The sequence below is a fragment of the Mirounga angustirostris genome, unplaced genomic scaffold (assembly GCF_029215605.1).
Source record: "Mirounga angustirostris isolate CCGP_5_RB_7025 unplaced genomic scaffold, mMirAng1.0.hap1 SCAF_3, whole genome shotgun sequence".
NCBI lineage: Eukaryota > Metazoa > Chordata > Mammalia > Carnivora > Phocidae > Mirounga > Mirounga angustirostris.
The window spans coordinates 194,475,078-194,490,741 of record NW_026991711.1 but is presented as its reverse complement, the minus strand read 5'-3'; the positions used below and the strand labels follow the sequence as shown (position 1 = coordinate 194,490,741).

At 58.5% G+C, this 15,664-nt stretch overlaps 1 protein-coding gene across 17 annotated transcripts in view; it reads right to left on the bottom strand.

Annotated features, from left to right (window-relative positions):
• SNED1 (sushi, nidogen and EGF like domains 1) overlaps positions 1–12,659 on the bottom strand; it is an 84,765-nt gene extending 72,106 nt beyond the window's left edge. For 15 of the 17 annotated variants that reach the window (XR_010410376.1, XM_045867593.3, XM_045867595.3 and 12 more), the window contains exon 1: positions 11,997–12,658. Coding sequence is in view for 16 of the 17 variants with exons in the window: in XM_045867593.3 (XP_045723549.1) it covers positions 11,997–12,209 (213 nt within the window). In the remaining variant the exon portion in view is untranslated. Of the gene's footprint in view, positions 1–11,996 lie in introns of all 17 variants that reach the window. The other 2 variants (XM_054505912.2, XM_064587403.1) reach the window with 1 other exon arrangement.
• Positions 12,660–15,664: the final 3,005 nt, after the last annotated feature.

The following is a 15,664-nucleotide window of genomic DNA, read 5'->3' as shown; positions in this document are numbered from 1 at the left end:
AAAAATGTGTAAACACAGAGGGCACAGCCTCGTTTCGGTCTTTCCAACACGAGTTCACGCCAGGCCTTGGGTTATGCTCTGTGTGGTGAACACGGCAGCAAATGTTCCGGGACACGGCCCACAGACCGCAGTCGGACCGTGTGGCAGAGATCCACATCAGTGTCACATCTCAAACCCGAGGGGTCTGTGCCTCTCGGGTCGTATGTCTGTGTGTGGGGCGAGGGTGAGCCACGGAATGTCCGTCCAAGGGGGTGGAGATGAGGGGGTCAACCATCCCCATCCGCCTGAGACCAAGGGGGCTCCTGGGCCTTCCAGTGCTGAGACCCGGAAGCTTCCCGGTAAAGCAGGGTGAGAGGGTCGCCCTAATGGGAGTCACCGATTTGGCCCATTTACCGCCTCTGTAATTATCGGTGGTGGCGTCAGAGATTAGCAGGGCAGTCTGAACTCCTCGTGGGGGTCACGATGGACAATAGCCTGGCCTTAGGCGACATCCTGGCTGAAATAAGAGCCCCTGGCCTCTCTGGGACTGGTGCGCGGCTGGCTGCACCTGCGGCTTGGGGGCCAGGCAGAGGTCCCCACTGTGGGACATCCTGTCGCTGCTCAGAGCCCGGCGTGTAGTAACCGTAGTTAAATGCATTGTGAGCCCAATCACACCGATTTGGTCCTGGCCTCTGCGGTCTGACTAATCGGAGTGACGGATGGAATGGCAGAGCCATGTGAAAATTTGAGTTTGGCCAAGAACACGTGGGGCCGAGGAGGTGGATTGTGGGGAGAGGCAATCTGCCATGGGTCCTGAGTGCCTGGCGTGTTTTTGCTGGGAATGCCAAGAATGCAAGCTCGGTCTGCTCTCCCGGGGCTGTATCTCAGGGCTGTGTTTGCAGAGATCAGCCCTGAGGGATCGAGTGTTGTGTCCCTTGCGGACAGAGGGCAGGTTTCCCCAAGCTCAGTGTTTCTTGGCCGTGACACATGCCCACAGCGGGGGCCCCTCTGTGCCCCGCGGGACTTGGGGAGCAAGGGGCTCCGATGCAGACACTGGACTTCGCTGCCTGCTGCGCCGCGAGGTGCGGTGTCTGTGCTTCCAAACCAGGAGTCCGGGGTCTCCGGCCAGCAACCCCAAATCCGTAACAGGCTAACATGAGCCAGGGAGGAGGGCACAGCAAATCCCAGACCTCCACAGTTTCATGTTATAACGACCTTAAAATTGTACATAAATTGGAAATTTTCCTAGAAAAACACAACTTACCAAATGTGAGGAGAATGAGAAAACCTATTTTTTTTGTATAATTATTGAAGACATCGAATTGGCACAAACTCTCCCAGGGAAACTCTAGCTCCAGATGGCACCACCAGTGAGTTCCAGCAAACATGTAAGGAAAAACTCCAGAAATACATCAGCCCTTCTGACTAGAGGAACTCATTTCACGAGACTGACACAGTCGTGATACTCAGATCAACAAGGCCAGTACCTGGATGGACAGCAGGCCAATCTCACTGACACCAAAAGTTGCCACAATCTTCAAACTGATTAGCAAACTGAATCCAGCAATATATAAATAGGAGAAACAATTCATCACTACCAAGTTGGATTTTTTAAAAAGATTTATTTATTTATTTTAGAGAGACAGAATGAGAGAGAGTGAGACAGAGTGCATAAACAGGGGGAGGGGCAGAGGGAGAGGGAGAAAGAGTCTTAAGGTCTTAAGAAGATGCCACGCTGAGCATGGACCCTGCGGTGGGACTCAGTCTCCTGACCCTGAGATCATGACCTGAACCGAAACCAAGAGTCAGATGCTCAACCAACTGAGCCACCCAAGTGCCCCCCGAAGTTGGATTTTTTTTTAAAGATTTTATTCATTTATTTGTCAGAGCGAGAGAGCACAAACGGGGGAGCGGCAGGCAGAGGGAGAAGCAGGCTCTCTGCTGAGCAGGGAGCCCGACGCACGACTCGATCCCAGGACTCTGGGATCAGGACCTGAGCCGAAGGCAGACACTTAACTGACTGAGCCACCCAGGCGTCCCGCCAAGTTGGATTTTTGTGAGGAATACAAGCTAGGCTTTCCATTAGAAAACCATTAATTTAATCAGTTTAAATAATCAATTTAACAGATTAAGGGAGAAAATCACATGATCACCTTACTAGATATAGAGATGGCATTTAATAAAAGTCAACATCCACTTGTGATAGAAACTCTCAGAATACTAGGAATATAAGGGAACACCCTTAATCTGATCAAGGGTGTCTTCAAAATAAACAAGAACAAACGTCGTGTTTAATGATGAAATATGGAAGTTTCTTTTTGAGATTGGGAACAAGATAAGGATCCTGCTAACACCATTTCCACTAGACAATGCAGTGGAGACCTGAGCTAACACAGCAAGGCAAAAAAATGAATCAAAAAGTAAAAAGATTCGACAGAGAGGAACACAGCTTCCGTGAGTTGCATGCAATATGAACGTGGTTGTAGAAAATCTGAAAGAACCCCAGATAATTTAGTAAAACTAGTAAGGTGCTTGGTTTGGTTGTTAAGTATAAAATTAGAAAATGTAAAAATAATCAACTGTGAATCTACATACCAGCAATAAGTAGAAATTAAAGACACCATTAACAACAGTATAAAAATATCAAGTACTTCAGAATAAATTTTAAAAAAGATGCACAAGACCTCTCTAAAATCAATTCTAAAACTTGATTGGAAACATTAAAGACAACCTCAATAAACATAGAAGCACACAATGTTCCTGGATTGCATGACTCAGTGTTGTAAAGATACCCATTCTCGCACATGCATCTATATATTCAATGCAGTCTCAAAAATATCCCAACAAGTGTGTGTCTGTGTATGCGTGTAACTCGATAAGCCGATTCCAAATTTTATACGAAAATGCAATGCCAAGAATGACGGAGGTCCTCCTGAGAAGAACAGGACAGATGGGCTTGCTGTGACAGACCCGGAGATCGCCCATGATGCCCCCGCCCTGGAGAGCCGGGAGCCAACCCCCACGCAAGACACTTGTTCAGACAGCAGGGGCGCTGTGGAGCAGCGCGCTTCTTTCCTGAGCCGGGACCCTGTACTTTGGCTCTCCTGCCACACACAGAGCCCAGCTCCAGGTGTGTTCGACACCTCATTGTGAATGACAGAACAATTCAGCAATAACACTGTTGGAGAATATACTCCTGACTTTTGGGGGTGATTTTTGAAATAAGGCACAAAACCCTCTAACCACAAAAACAAAGACGGACACATTTTATTATATTAAAATTAAGAACGTCTATTCACCCAACGATGCCATTAAAGAGAGTGAAATAAGGCACAGAACGGGAAGAGAAATTTACAGTGTTTGTGAGCTGGGTGTGTCAAGAACTCCCACAGATGAACAGAAAAAGGTAACACAGACAAGAGGGGAAGAACTCTACGGACAAGAAAATCCAATGGTCGGCGAACACATACAAGATGTGTTCAGTCTCACTGATAAAAAAGGAAGTTAAAACCATGTTAACAGGCCAGTATACAACCACCAGGCGGGTCCAAGTGCTGGCCGGGGGGTGGTGCGGCGGGAGCACCCACAGGCCGCCGGGTCTACTACAGCTGAAGACAGGTGCACCCCACGGCCCGGCGGTCTCACTCCATACAAATGTGCACTGAGGATACCCAGATGCATGTTCCGGAATTTTCACACACAGCATTGTTAAGAAGAGTCTAAAACTAGGAACTCCAAATGTCCACCACAGTCAAGCAATTGTTGTCTCTTCACATAATTAAACAGCAGAGATGAACTAAGATGCTACCCCAAACACAGGTGGGCGGCCCTAAGCACAATCTGGGGCAAAGGAGGCAGGTGCAAGAGAATGGACTCCCCGTGCTTCCATCAGACAGAGTTTGCAAACGATCTTAGGGATGCGTGCTGGGAGGGCGGCGAAGCGGGGCCAGGGTGTCATCATGAGGGCCACGGAGGGGCTAGGGGCCGCTGTAACTTGTTGGTGGGTCCACTGAAGCTTGCGCTGCATTTGTCCCTTTGCGGCACATTTCATGGGTCTCCTCTTCTGCATGTGTTTAGGCAAAGAGTTAAGGGTGAGAAGTCACAGGTGGAAAAGGCACCTGTGGATGGGAGCGGCAGAGACCAGGCAGTGGGGGCCCCTGGGCTTGGGCTGGAGCTGTAGGTGGCATGGGTCACCTGCCGTGGGACCAGCCTGTGCTGCCCTCCCCGCATCCCTTAGCTGGCTTGCTCCCCACTGTGGCTCCTGCAGGCAGACCGTTGAGTTTTCCTCCTCCTTTGAAGTCAAGTCCAGCCCCCAGCTGTGTGTGGCGTGTGCAGAGGCCTCCGGCCTGCCCCCATCCCAGACTGCCGCTGCCCTCCCCGCCCTGGGGGTGTGGGCCTAGAGCCTAGGGGTCCAGGAAGGAGGCAGAACAAGCCGGCCCTGTTTCCCTGCCAGGGCAGGGCTGGGGCCAGGACCACAGCCGAGAAGGCGGTGGGGGCCCCCGCTTGTGTGAGCAGGCTGCCGGCAGGCGCTCTCACCTGGACAGGAACCCCACCGGGCTTTCTTCATCCAGATGAGAACATCTGCACATCCGGTGGGGGTTGGGGGAGTGGGCAAGCTGGACCGGAGGGTTGGGTGCCACAGACCCAGAGCGGGGAGCTGGGGGGTGAGGGGATCCATGTGGCGGCCCTGCCCATCCCCCACCAGGGCCCCCTCCTCCTTCAGGGCAGGGCAAATGCCACTTCGCGAAATACCAGCTTTATAGTATTTGTCTACGTGCAGTAGTACTTTATAAAACATGTGATGCAGATACGGAGACTGAGGAGGGAGGATTAGAGCCGGACTCCCGGTCAGACGCGCCCCCTGTGACAGGTGAATGTTCTAGCTGAACAAGGTAGCTTTAATCCCCGTCTGGGACTTAGAGAAGTGAGGATCCACCCACATGCTGTTTAGCCACTGACTTCCCAGAACCCTGACCGTGGGCCTGGGTGTTTGCTGGGCCCCCGGGCCCAGAGCATCCACCCTGCACCGGCTGGCCATGAGGACCTGAGGCCTGTGTGGGGGACCCACCCAGCCTTTTGGGGCTCTCATGAAAATGCAGGGAGACCCCAGGAGCAGAGAGGAAGGAGGACCTGCTGATTTGTCCTCCCGGGCCCTCCCCGTCGACGCCCCTGGCCAGAGCCTCCCCGTGGCCACCCTGTGGTCTCCCCAAGCCAGGCCTCTCCCACACAGATGCTGCCTCTCTCCTGTGCAAGGACCGGCTGCGGAACCCGGCTGCCCCTGGGTGTCCCAGCCCCGGGGGGGAATCGTACACAGGCTGCCTCGTGCGGCCGTGTGGTGGGCAGAACCGAGTGCAGGGGTGGGCGGCCGGCAGTTGCACCCTCCACACCCTGCCTGCACCCTTCTCTGCCGGGCGGGCGCCAGAGGCCCGCGGTCAGTCCGCGGAGGGGCTGTTCCCGTCCGCGTGAGCAGGCCAACGGTCCTGGGAAGGGAGCTGCTGGTCAGCGTCCCTGGGGCGGCCCCGAAGCCGCCCCGCGCTACAGGAAGTTGCAGCGACTCTGTGAACTGCAGGGAGGCCCTGGGGGGAGGAGCAGCGCCTGCGTGCGTGTGTGCTCGTGTGTGCCTGTGTGTATGAGGGTGTGTGAGTGTGCACGTGTGTAGGAGGGTGTGGGTGAGTGTGCGTGTGTGCAGTGTGGCGTGGGGGCTGGCCAGAGGGCGCCCACACCTTTCCTGCAGGCCCAGGCCGGCCCCCCACTGGTTCAGGAGAAGCACAGACGGACGGCACTGGTGGCATTTCCGACTTGGATAAAACCAGGAAAGAGCGGAAATGTCCTGGAGAGTCTCTCGGAGGCAACTTCCAGCCCAAAGTATGTGACGTGTGTCTGGCCGGTCCCCGAGCCGGGAGCTCGAGGGCCCGCTGGTGCCACCCTTGCTGGATGGAGGGGCTGCTCTGAGTGGGGCCGTGCAGGCCTGGAGGGGAGCCAGGGACCCCGAGGCCACAGCACCCCAACTCTGCAAACAGCATATCCAAAAGGGCGGGGCCTTGGTTCCTGCTTTGACTTCTCTGCCAAGAATAAAACAATAAAGCCCCTGAGGCCTTTTATAAGCTTGTTTTGAAAAATGTAGGCATGTTTTTTATTTCCTGGCGGCTTTCTGGGTAATTAGGATTCCTCCCACGGCACAGTTGGGGGCTGGAGTCCGGCTTACGGGGCAGCGAGGGGGCAGGGCCCCTGGGGCTCACAGGCCAGGCGGGTCTGAGCCCTGGAGAGCCAGAAGTTGCCGCACACCCAGCCGGGGAAGGAGGGGAGGCTGGCCCTTGGCTGAGCGCTGGGAGAGAGCTAGAGCGGGGCTGCAGGGGCTGCAGGAGGAGGACCCCAGCAGATGGGGAGCAGGGGAGCCACCCTCAGGGCCCACTTCCTGGGGAAGAGCAGAGAACGGGGCCCGCCCCCCTCCCTGGGCTAGGGGGCGGGAGGGGGGTTCCCCTGGAAGACGGGCTGAGGGGCAGGCGGACCTCAGCGTTGGAGGAGTTGCCCTTCCCTCCCGCCCAGGCCAAGCCCTCCTGGGCTGGGAGCCCCAGCTGTACTTCCTGCGGTGTCCTCCCCCTCCACGGCCCTCCTCCAGAGGCTCCCTGCGGCCACCCTCTGGTCTCCCGTTGGCGCGCTGCCCGCCGCCCCACCCGCAGGTGGGGCCTGCCTCTCCGGTGTCCCAGCACCTGTGCCTCCTTGTCCCTCGTCCTGTCCCTGCTGTGCTCTTCTCTCTCCTTCCTGTGTAGAAGGCAACTCCCCCCACCCCCACCCCTGGCAAAGCCACCTCTTTGCCTCTCCTGGGGTCCACCACGACCAGGTGTCCCTTCAGGCCCGGAGCCCAGCTCCCCAGGGCCCCTGGACGTGCCTCCCTGTGCGATACAGTCCCACAGCCCCTGGGCACCCGAAATTTCCTCCTCTGCACCTATCACCAGCCTGAGCCGCTGCCTTCCTGCCTCTCCTGAGACCTTGCTGCCCCTCGGCCTGGTCCTCAGACAGAGGTGCCTCCTTTCGGCCACCCTGCACCCCTGCAACCCTTGTGGGGTCCGCCGACATCCTATAGCTACCACAGTCGAGATGCACCCCAAATGCAAACCTGGCGTGTCCCTGCTCCCCATGTACACCCAGACTCTCACCCTGCCAGTCCCTCTTCTGGGGGCAGTAGTCACTCCTTTGGGCCCCAGCTTCATCCCAGACCCCGTCCCCAGCAAGCCTCTGAAGCTGCCTGTGCCCATGCTCCCTCTGACCAGAGTAGCCTACAAGGGTCTGAGGGACTGTGCTGGCTTTGGTCTACCCCCGGACCAGCTTGGAGGACAGTGTGGTCCCGGGCTGCTCTGCTGTGCGGAGGGTTTGGGGTCAGGGACCCAAGCCTGGACCCTGTCCTATTCCCACTCCTCCCACCTGCACTCAGCCTGCGCAGTTCAGACTTGTGTCTCAGCTGAGTCCTGGGGCTGGGGAGCAGGGCAGTGGCTACGCACAGAGTAGGTGTTTAATGAACGACTCGCCTCACTTTGTAAAGAACCAGTTTATGGATGTTGAGGCTCTAAGGCTGCCCTCCCCGCCCCCGAGATGAGGGATGGGGAGAAACCAGCCTGTTACCTTCCCCCCTGCCTGCTCACCGACCCATAGGAGCAGCATCCCTGGGGGCCAGGAGAGGAGGGTGCCAATGAGGATGCCCTTCTGGGTGGCAGGGGGCAGTAGGGAGATGCATTCCTTCAGACCCAGTCATCCCACTTGGAAGAATTTATTATAAGGAAAGGACGGGAGCCCCGTGTAAAGACATGGATAGGGTTCACCTGCGCCACAGCATCATTAATTCATGGGGACCACTGAGACCACCAACTCAATCAACAGTCAACGGAGCAACCCATTCAAATAATCATGATCGAGCCACAGGATGGAATATTAGACTGTCCCCAGAAAGCATGTTTCTACAAATTTAAGGCATGGGGAATGCTCATGGCATAAAATAGTGAAAGAAATATGGGAAATAGGAATTGTATGAAGTAGCAGCCCCAGATTTGTCTTGTAGGACCCTAAGTATGCTTGAAAACAGATCAAGAAGAATTTCAGCAAAATGTTGAAAGTGCTTATTTTTGGACGGTGGGATTATGGATGTATCAACCCACTGATCAGAAAACGAACAACAGACATCGGCAGAGCAGCTTCCAGGAGCTAGCTCTCTTCTGGAAGCTGGGACAGCACAGTGAACAAAATAGAAGTGAGTTTGTCTTAGGGGGAGGAGGGGCAGAGGGAGAAGGGAGAGAGTCTCAAGCCAACTCCACGCTGAGCACAGAACCCAATGTGCGGCTCGATCCCGTGACCCTGAGATCATGACCTGAACTGAAACCAAGAGTCGGACGCTTAACTGACGGAGCCCCCCACGTGCTCCCAGAAATGATTTTACTACTAAAACCAAAGCACCACTGCTATTTCTTGCCTCAGTGCAAGGGCTTGGTTGAGGATGTGGAATGAATGAATGAACACGTCGATGCAGAATGAATGCACCAGGTTCTGATGGTGAGTTGTGTGGAGGGACAGGGTTTGGCAAGCTGCTCGCGTCTAGCTCCGAAGTTCTGGCTTCATGCTAAGGGGCGGGAACCCCGGAGTCGTTCCCAGCTGGCCAGGCTGGCCTCCCGGGGGCCGGGTGTGCGTCCAGGTGCGCTGGGCAGCACACACAGAAGGCTCTTCTCAGCAGGAGAACATTCAGGCATTCACTCTGCTTTGATGGAAAAACTGCAAGAACACAGCAAGGAGCGTCCTCCTACTTGATCCACACTTACACGCCGCTCGGATGTGCGCCGGGTGCAGGCTCTCCCCTCCTCTGTCTGTCTGTCTGCCTGCACACAACGTTTCCTGAGCTGCCTGAGAGCAAGGGGCAGACACGACGACCTCTACACACGACCAAGGACACTCTGTGCTGGAAGCGCACGTGCTGAGCCCGAGTCAGGAAAGCGAAGTTGGATGAGGAGCTGCCCACACGGCTTCCCTCATTCACATGTGTAATCACTGTTGACTCCTACCAGCCGAGCTCCCTGGCTCCCTCTTTATCTAAAGGATGGAAACCTGTTGCTACCGTTCTTTTCAAGCTCCGATTGTCCCCGTATGGCCAGAGAGCCCCTCTGATGGCCTCTGTGTCCCCCTGCCACATCCCGACCATTCTTGGAGTGCGTCCTACTTCGAATGTGCTTCATTTGCAGCTCCTTCTGCACTTTCCTGCCTGGGCCGAGTCGTCTCCACAGAGCCCTAGTTCCTTCTGGGGAGACTGACGTTTGGCAACCAGGAGCCGAGCACCAGGAGAGTGCTCAGCGCTATGGGGTAGCGTAGCTTCCATTTCCCTGAGCGGACAGAGCCGGGAAATGCGTCCGCTGTGTGCACACGTGTGCACACACACGCACACACACGCATGCACACGGGTGCCATGTCCACTGCCTCCTATCAGAAGACATAGATACCTGCTACGAGTTCATCCTGACGTGGCTTGCAGGACACACAGGTCCACAGGCGGGAGGCGGACACCAAGCAAGGAAACAACCAAGGTGGGGTCAGGGGCGAGCACAGGGGACAGAGTTCAGGAGGGTCGTGGGGGGCCCTTGTCGAGACCTGCATGTCTGGGGAAGAGTCCCCCGCCGCAGGAATAGCAAGCGCCACCCCTGAGCGTGGCCTGCTCTGTGTGGCTGGAGCACAGGGGGCTGGAGGGTGTGCAGGGGGCCAAAGCACCCAGCCTCGAGGCCAGGGGCAGGCAAGGGCTGAAAGGAGAAGCAGGATCTCATTCACATTTGGCAGTGCTCCTACGGGCAGGCTCGAGGGGCAGGGCCAGGAGACCAAGGCCAGCCAGGAGGCACCTACACGCATCCCGGCGAGTGGGGACGGTGGCCAGGCCCAGGGCTGGGACCGCGCAGACGCTGGGAAGTGGGATGTGTTTCCAAGGCCTCGACAATGAAGGGACAAGGGAAAGGAGGGAGGCAGCAAAAGGCGACAGTGGGTCCAGGGAGGAAGCTGGACTTCTGTTTGGGTCCCACTAAGTTTGAGATGGAAGGGTGAGGAGACAGCTGGACAGGGTGGTCTAAAGGCCCTGGAATCGGCATTCTGAGCCTCAGTTTCCCCATCTGCCCTCCGATCGTCCAGGTGCAGGCACTGGATGGGCACGGGAGGCACTGGCCAGATCGCGTGCTATGGAACAAATACCTTCCCTTCTCTCTCCTGCCTCCCACCCGCTGCCCTGCTCCTGCATGACCACAGCGCCCTCACGGTCCTGCCAGGCAGGTGTAGGGCTCTGCTCCCTCAGGAATTCCACTGTCTTTCTCACTGAAGAAAGAGAAGGCACAGCGTGCCCACTGTGTCCGCACGGGCACGTGTTTTTCCGATACTCTCTTTGTTTCAGGAAAAAGCTTTTATGAAGATATATGTTTTGTTAGTGGCCATAATGTTCGTTTCTGATGAAACGATTTGTTTTTCTAGTAGATCTTTCCGCCTTAGAGCCATTTCTCACAGTTGTTTTGGCAAGGGTAGATGTTTTTGGTGAGGCTATTAAGAGGGTCAACCATTTTAATAATATTTTCACCTGCGACTTTGATAGGAAGGCTGAGCCTGGCCCCGATGCTTACAGAATCTTTTGACAGTGTTCTGTGAAAATGGTTTCTAAGATGCAAGGGCCTCCTCTGGCCCCTGCAGCCCCTGAGCACGGCGCCGTGCTGTCCACCACATACTGCTGGAAGTCAGCCCTGGCCCAGGGGGACTCTCCGCAGGGTGGCATCTACAGAGAGGACGCTTGCCCCTCCCACCTCTGCCATCACCAAATGCTGCTGCCCAGGTGCGGGGAGAGGCCATGGCCAGGCTGTGCCATGGCCACTGGTGGAGGGAGCACCTGATGTTGGTGGAGGCCACTGGGACAGAGCTGGGTGAGGATGTCCACAGTGCAAAAGATGTGAGTGGTGGTGGAGGTGGCCGGCCTTGAAGGTGGTGGGGAGGAGAGAGCTGACAGAGCAGGAGGCCGCGTGGATGGGGGCACGCAGGGGGTGGTGCTGCGGGGGGGACGGTGCTGACGGCAGTGGTGGTGGATGGTACTGAAAATGGCCGAGGTCGTGCCTGGGGTGACGGTGTGAGACGTAAGGGGAGGCACCCTCAGGCTGGCGCAACACTTTCCTAGCCTCGATTCAGGGATGGTGGGTGCCAGTGCCCAGGGGCCCTCCTACAGTAAAGGTGCAGGACAGTGATGAGACAGAATGTTTCGTGCCCTCTGTGGCCCAGGGTCCCACCCTGGGAGCAGCAGACACAGGACCAGCACCCGGGCCTTGTCCTTCAGTCCCTGCTGTCCTGAGCCCCTGGCCCCAGAGCTCGCACTCCTGGGAGTGACCAGCTCCTGGACTCAGGAGGAAGGGAGAAAGGGAGACAACAGCCAGCGGGGACCCTACTCCGGCTACCGCCGCACGCAGAGGTGGTCTGCCGAGAAGCAGGCCCTGCCCTGACTGCCTGGGGCAGGGGTCCCAGCCTCCCGGCAGTGCGCCTTAGGCGTCAACTGGGGCGGGGCCTAAGTGGCCAGGAGAGAGGAGGAGGCCTTGGCAGGCCCGGGGAGGAACTGAAAGGGTCAGGTGCCCTACTCGGGGAACGAGGCCCCGGAAAGCACGTGGCTGCCGCCACACCGCTGTTCCCGAAAGACCCAGGGCAGGGCCAGGACTCCCCCCGCCGCGCTGGGGACCAGCCGCGGGGCGGACGCGGTCCGCGCACGCTGCCCAGGCTCCAGGCGGGTGAGGCCCGGCCGGGGCGCGCCGCGCTCCCCTCGCCCAGGTGGCCCGGCTGCAGCCCGAACCCCACCCCGCCCGCCTCTCCCGCGGGCCGCTGTCCGGCCTTGGCCGCCGGCGGGAGGCAGCGCTGTCCTCATTCCACCTCTGGCCGCCGCGGTGCCAAGCTGCTGGCGGCGGCGGCGGGAGTCGGGCGGCGGGCAGCGGCGGGGCGCGGCGCCCTCGCCGGCGTCCCCGCAGCTCGCGGTTACTCACGTAGAGTCCGGAGTGCTCGGCGCCGAAGAACGGGAAGGGCACGGAGAGCGGCCGCAGCCCCGAGCCGCCGTCGTCCTGCTTGGGGGTGACAGCGTCGCCGCGCTCCGCGCCGAACGGGTAGAAGTCGGCGAGGGCCACCGCGCCGCGCACCCCGCGCACCCCGAGCCCCAGGGCCGCGGCCAAGAGCAGCGCCCAGGCGGCGGCGCGCTGCATCGCCGGGGATCTGCGGCCAGGACGCAGCGGAGCACAGAGGGGCGGAGTGGGGACGGAGCGGGGGCGCAGCGGGGGCGCAGCGGGGACGGAGCGGGGGCGCAGCGGGGGCGCAGCGGGGTCGGAGCGGGGGCGCAGCGGGGACGGAGCGGGGGCGCAGCGGGGGCGCAGCGGGGACGGAGCGGGGGCGCAGCGGGGACGGAGCGGGGGCGCAGCGGGGGCGCAGCGGGGACGGAGCGGGGGCGCAGCGGGGGCGCAGCGAGGACGGAGCGGGGACGCGGCGGGGACCGAGGGCTTGGCGGCGCGTGCGGGGCTGGAGCCGGCGGGGGCGGGCGGGGTGCGAGGAGCGCGGCGCGCAGTCTGTGGGGTTCCGCGCGCTCGGCCGGGCCGCGCTCGGGTCGCCGCTCCGCGAAGGAAGGCGCCGGGCGGGACCGCGCTCAGGGCCGGCCCCGCCCCAGCGGCCGCGATTTAAATATCCAGCCGGGCGGTCACCGGGCCTGGGCGGGGCCTGGGCGGGGTCATGCAAATAAGACCGCTCTTAAAGCGCCAGGCCCCGCGGGAGGGCCGGGGCGCTCAGGACGCGCCCGCCTGGGCCTGCGCTGGCGGGGAGGCGCGGCTCTCTGGTCCCAGGCTTTGGCGAGGTGAGCGCTTCGCGGACGAGCGCTTTGTCCTCCTCCTCCGTGGGTCCCCAGTCGCCAGACTAGGGCGGGCCCAGAGGAGGGGCCTTGCTCATACAGCAGTTCTAACACAGACCCTAAGACCTGCCTGAGATGTTGGGTCTGGGTCCTTGCCCTGCCTGGGGACCCGGTCATCCCCAGTGTTGTCAGTCGGGGCCACTCGGCTTAACAGTGCCTGGATACCCTTGTGGAAGTGGCCAGAGGCCAGCCCCATGCAGCTCCCCAAGCTTTGAGCCTGTGGACACTTACTTGCTCCTGGCCCTGGGGGTGAGGCTCCGGTCTGGTTTTGTGAGGGCCCCTGGCCTGGGGGACTTCAGGGCATTAGACGAGGTATTTGCACCCTGCACAGCCACATCAGGAGAAATCCCTGGCGAGGTTTCCTGACAGGTTCAGGGTCCTAAGGGAACCTCACAGCAAGAGAATCTCCAGCAGACTCCTGGGTTAGGCGGCTGTCAGTGGGGGAAAACAAGTCCACGTGGGCTGGGGGCAAGTGGATAGATGCTCCTGGGCCTGGTGGGTGGAGTCCACAATCCAGATTCCGTGTCCCCACCTCGTGGCCATCCCAGCTCTTCTCCCGCCTCTGGGACCACTGACCTCACACCTTGCTCAGGCTCAGTGCAGGGTCCTCCCCCATTCCCCCTGCTCTCAGAATCTGGTGTTGGGGGATATGTGACTGCGAGCCAAGCCTGGAGCTCCAAAAGACAACTGTGCACCCACCAAAGACAAGCAGAAAGAGCCAGCACTACCACTGAGTTTCTGGGAGCTTTTATGTCTGGCTCTGTGTTTTTCTTTATGTCCTAAAATGTATTCAGTGAGCAAGTGTTGTTCTGCAGTTAGCCAGGAACATTAATGCAGTTTTGAAGAAATAGTGGACAAGTCCTCAGAGTGCGATGGTTTGACTCTGTGGGTTACAGGTGTAGGCTAGAATCGGGGCAGACTTGGGATTTAAGGAGGCAGCCACAGTTGGGGCCGACCTCACACTGGTACCCGCCCCCCCAGAACAAGTTCCCCTGAAACTTCTCTCTAGTTCCACTGAACTCGGTTGCGAGAGGGCCAGCCCCGGGGCCAGGCTCCTGCCTTGGGGACCCTTGGGGACCCATGCAGGACAACTGCATGGTTCCAATGAAGGATGAGAAAGGTCAAGCCCTCCCATCTTTGGAGGATGAAAGTCAGAGATGACATCTGATGGCTGGGGCTGTGCTGGGAACAGAATCCCAAGTTCACACAGCTCTCGGCAAGAACCTGGGGAGGAAGGGCACGTTCCCACTTGCTCATGTTCGCTTAAACACACACATGCACACACACTCTCACACACATGGACACAACACACACCCACACTCAGTCACATGTGCTCACACACACTTGCTCACAGACACAACACATGTGCACAGGCCCACGTGCGCCTCTTTAGCACCTTCTCCTGAGCACATGCGTCAGGAGAAGCTAGTCAAGGCCCGTTTCTGGGCTAGATTTGAGTCCACTTGGGGGCTTGTGGGGAGCAGGGCTGCCCCAGAGCCCAGCATACCCATGGGCACACAGTAGTGCCCACTAGATGCACCCAGAAAGGGACTGTTTCTCCGGACATGGTGGGGGTGGTTGGTCTACACAGGTCCCAACCACGCCGCTCAAGTGTGTCCCCGGGGCGGCTCTGTGAGGTGCTCAGGCCTAGGCCCCACCCCAGAGAGCAGGTGCTTGTGGGTCTAGGCTAGAGCCAGCCACAGGCAGACCTTTGGGTCGTGGCCCCCAACGAGGCTGTGCTTACTTGGGGCCCCTGCCTTGCTGCTTCTTTGCATTCTTCACCCTCGGCCAGTTTGTACCTGGTCTGGGAGACTGGGGGTTAACATGAGGCCCCGCCACAGTTGGGCATTACATTTCAAAAAAAAAAAAAAAAAACCCCAAAACAAAACAAAAAAAACCCCCACACAACTCCACAGGCAAAAAAAGAGGGAAAAAATGTTTTTTTTTTTTCAGGTGCTAAAAATATTATCAGGAAATACTTTTCAGCAATGTGCCGTTTTAGGTTCCCCTCTGGACTCAAGGGCGCCTTTGTCTCTGCCACAGAAAGTCCACATTTATCAAAACCAAAATCGTTTTATCAAGCAGGCTCATGTTCCGCGGCCAGGAAATCTGAGCCTCCCCAGCAGACCTGTGACATTTTAGTTTAGGGCCTGAGTATGTTTGCGTTTTCGATGGGGGCGCCCCGGAGCCGACCTTGGGATACCCTAGGACTTGGGGCTCCATTCAGGGCAAGGTGGGCAGTCTCCCTCCCCACAACGCACCTGGCCTGGTTGGCTGGTCCCTGCAGGGCTGGGATAGGGACCCTGAGCAGGGCTCCGAGTGGGGCAGAAACGGCAAAGCCTGGCTGGCTGAACCTCCCAGAGCTCTCTCTCCAGGGGCAGCTGGCTGAGCATAATCTCCCCTGGAGCAGCTGATTCTTCCACGTATGTGAAACCAGCAGCCCCAGCCCCAGGTAACCCCCCTCCCACCTGCGCTGGGAACGAGGCTAGGAGGTTATAGGGCCCGGAAAGGCAGGTTGAGTCCATCTCGTGTGGACCTGGTTGTTACACTGTGAGGCTGGATGGAGTCTTGGCACAGCTGTTCCACTGAGGTAGGGATGAGCACACCTGGCTCGGGGTGCATAGCACCCCTCACACGAAGGGACAGTCCTGGAGTCCTGGGCCCACTTGGCTTCTCCCCTAATGTGCGGCAAGGGGTGCCGCCTCCGTGGAGCCCCCACACAGCTGGACACCCAGGACGGGACTTCTGCTCTTGATCTTAGGG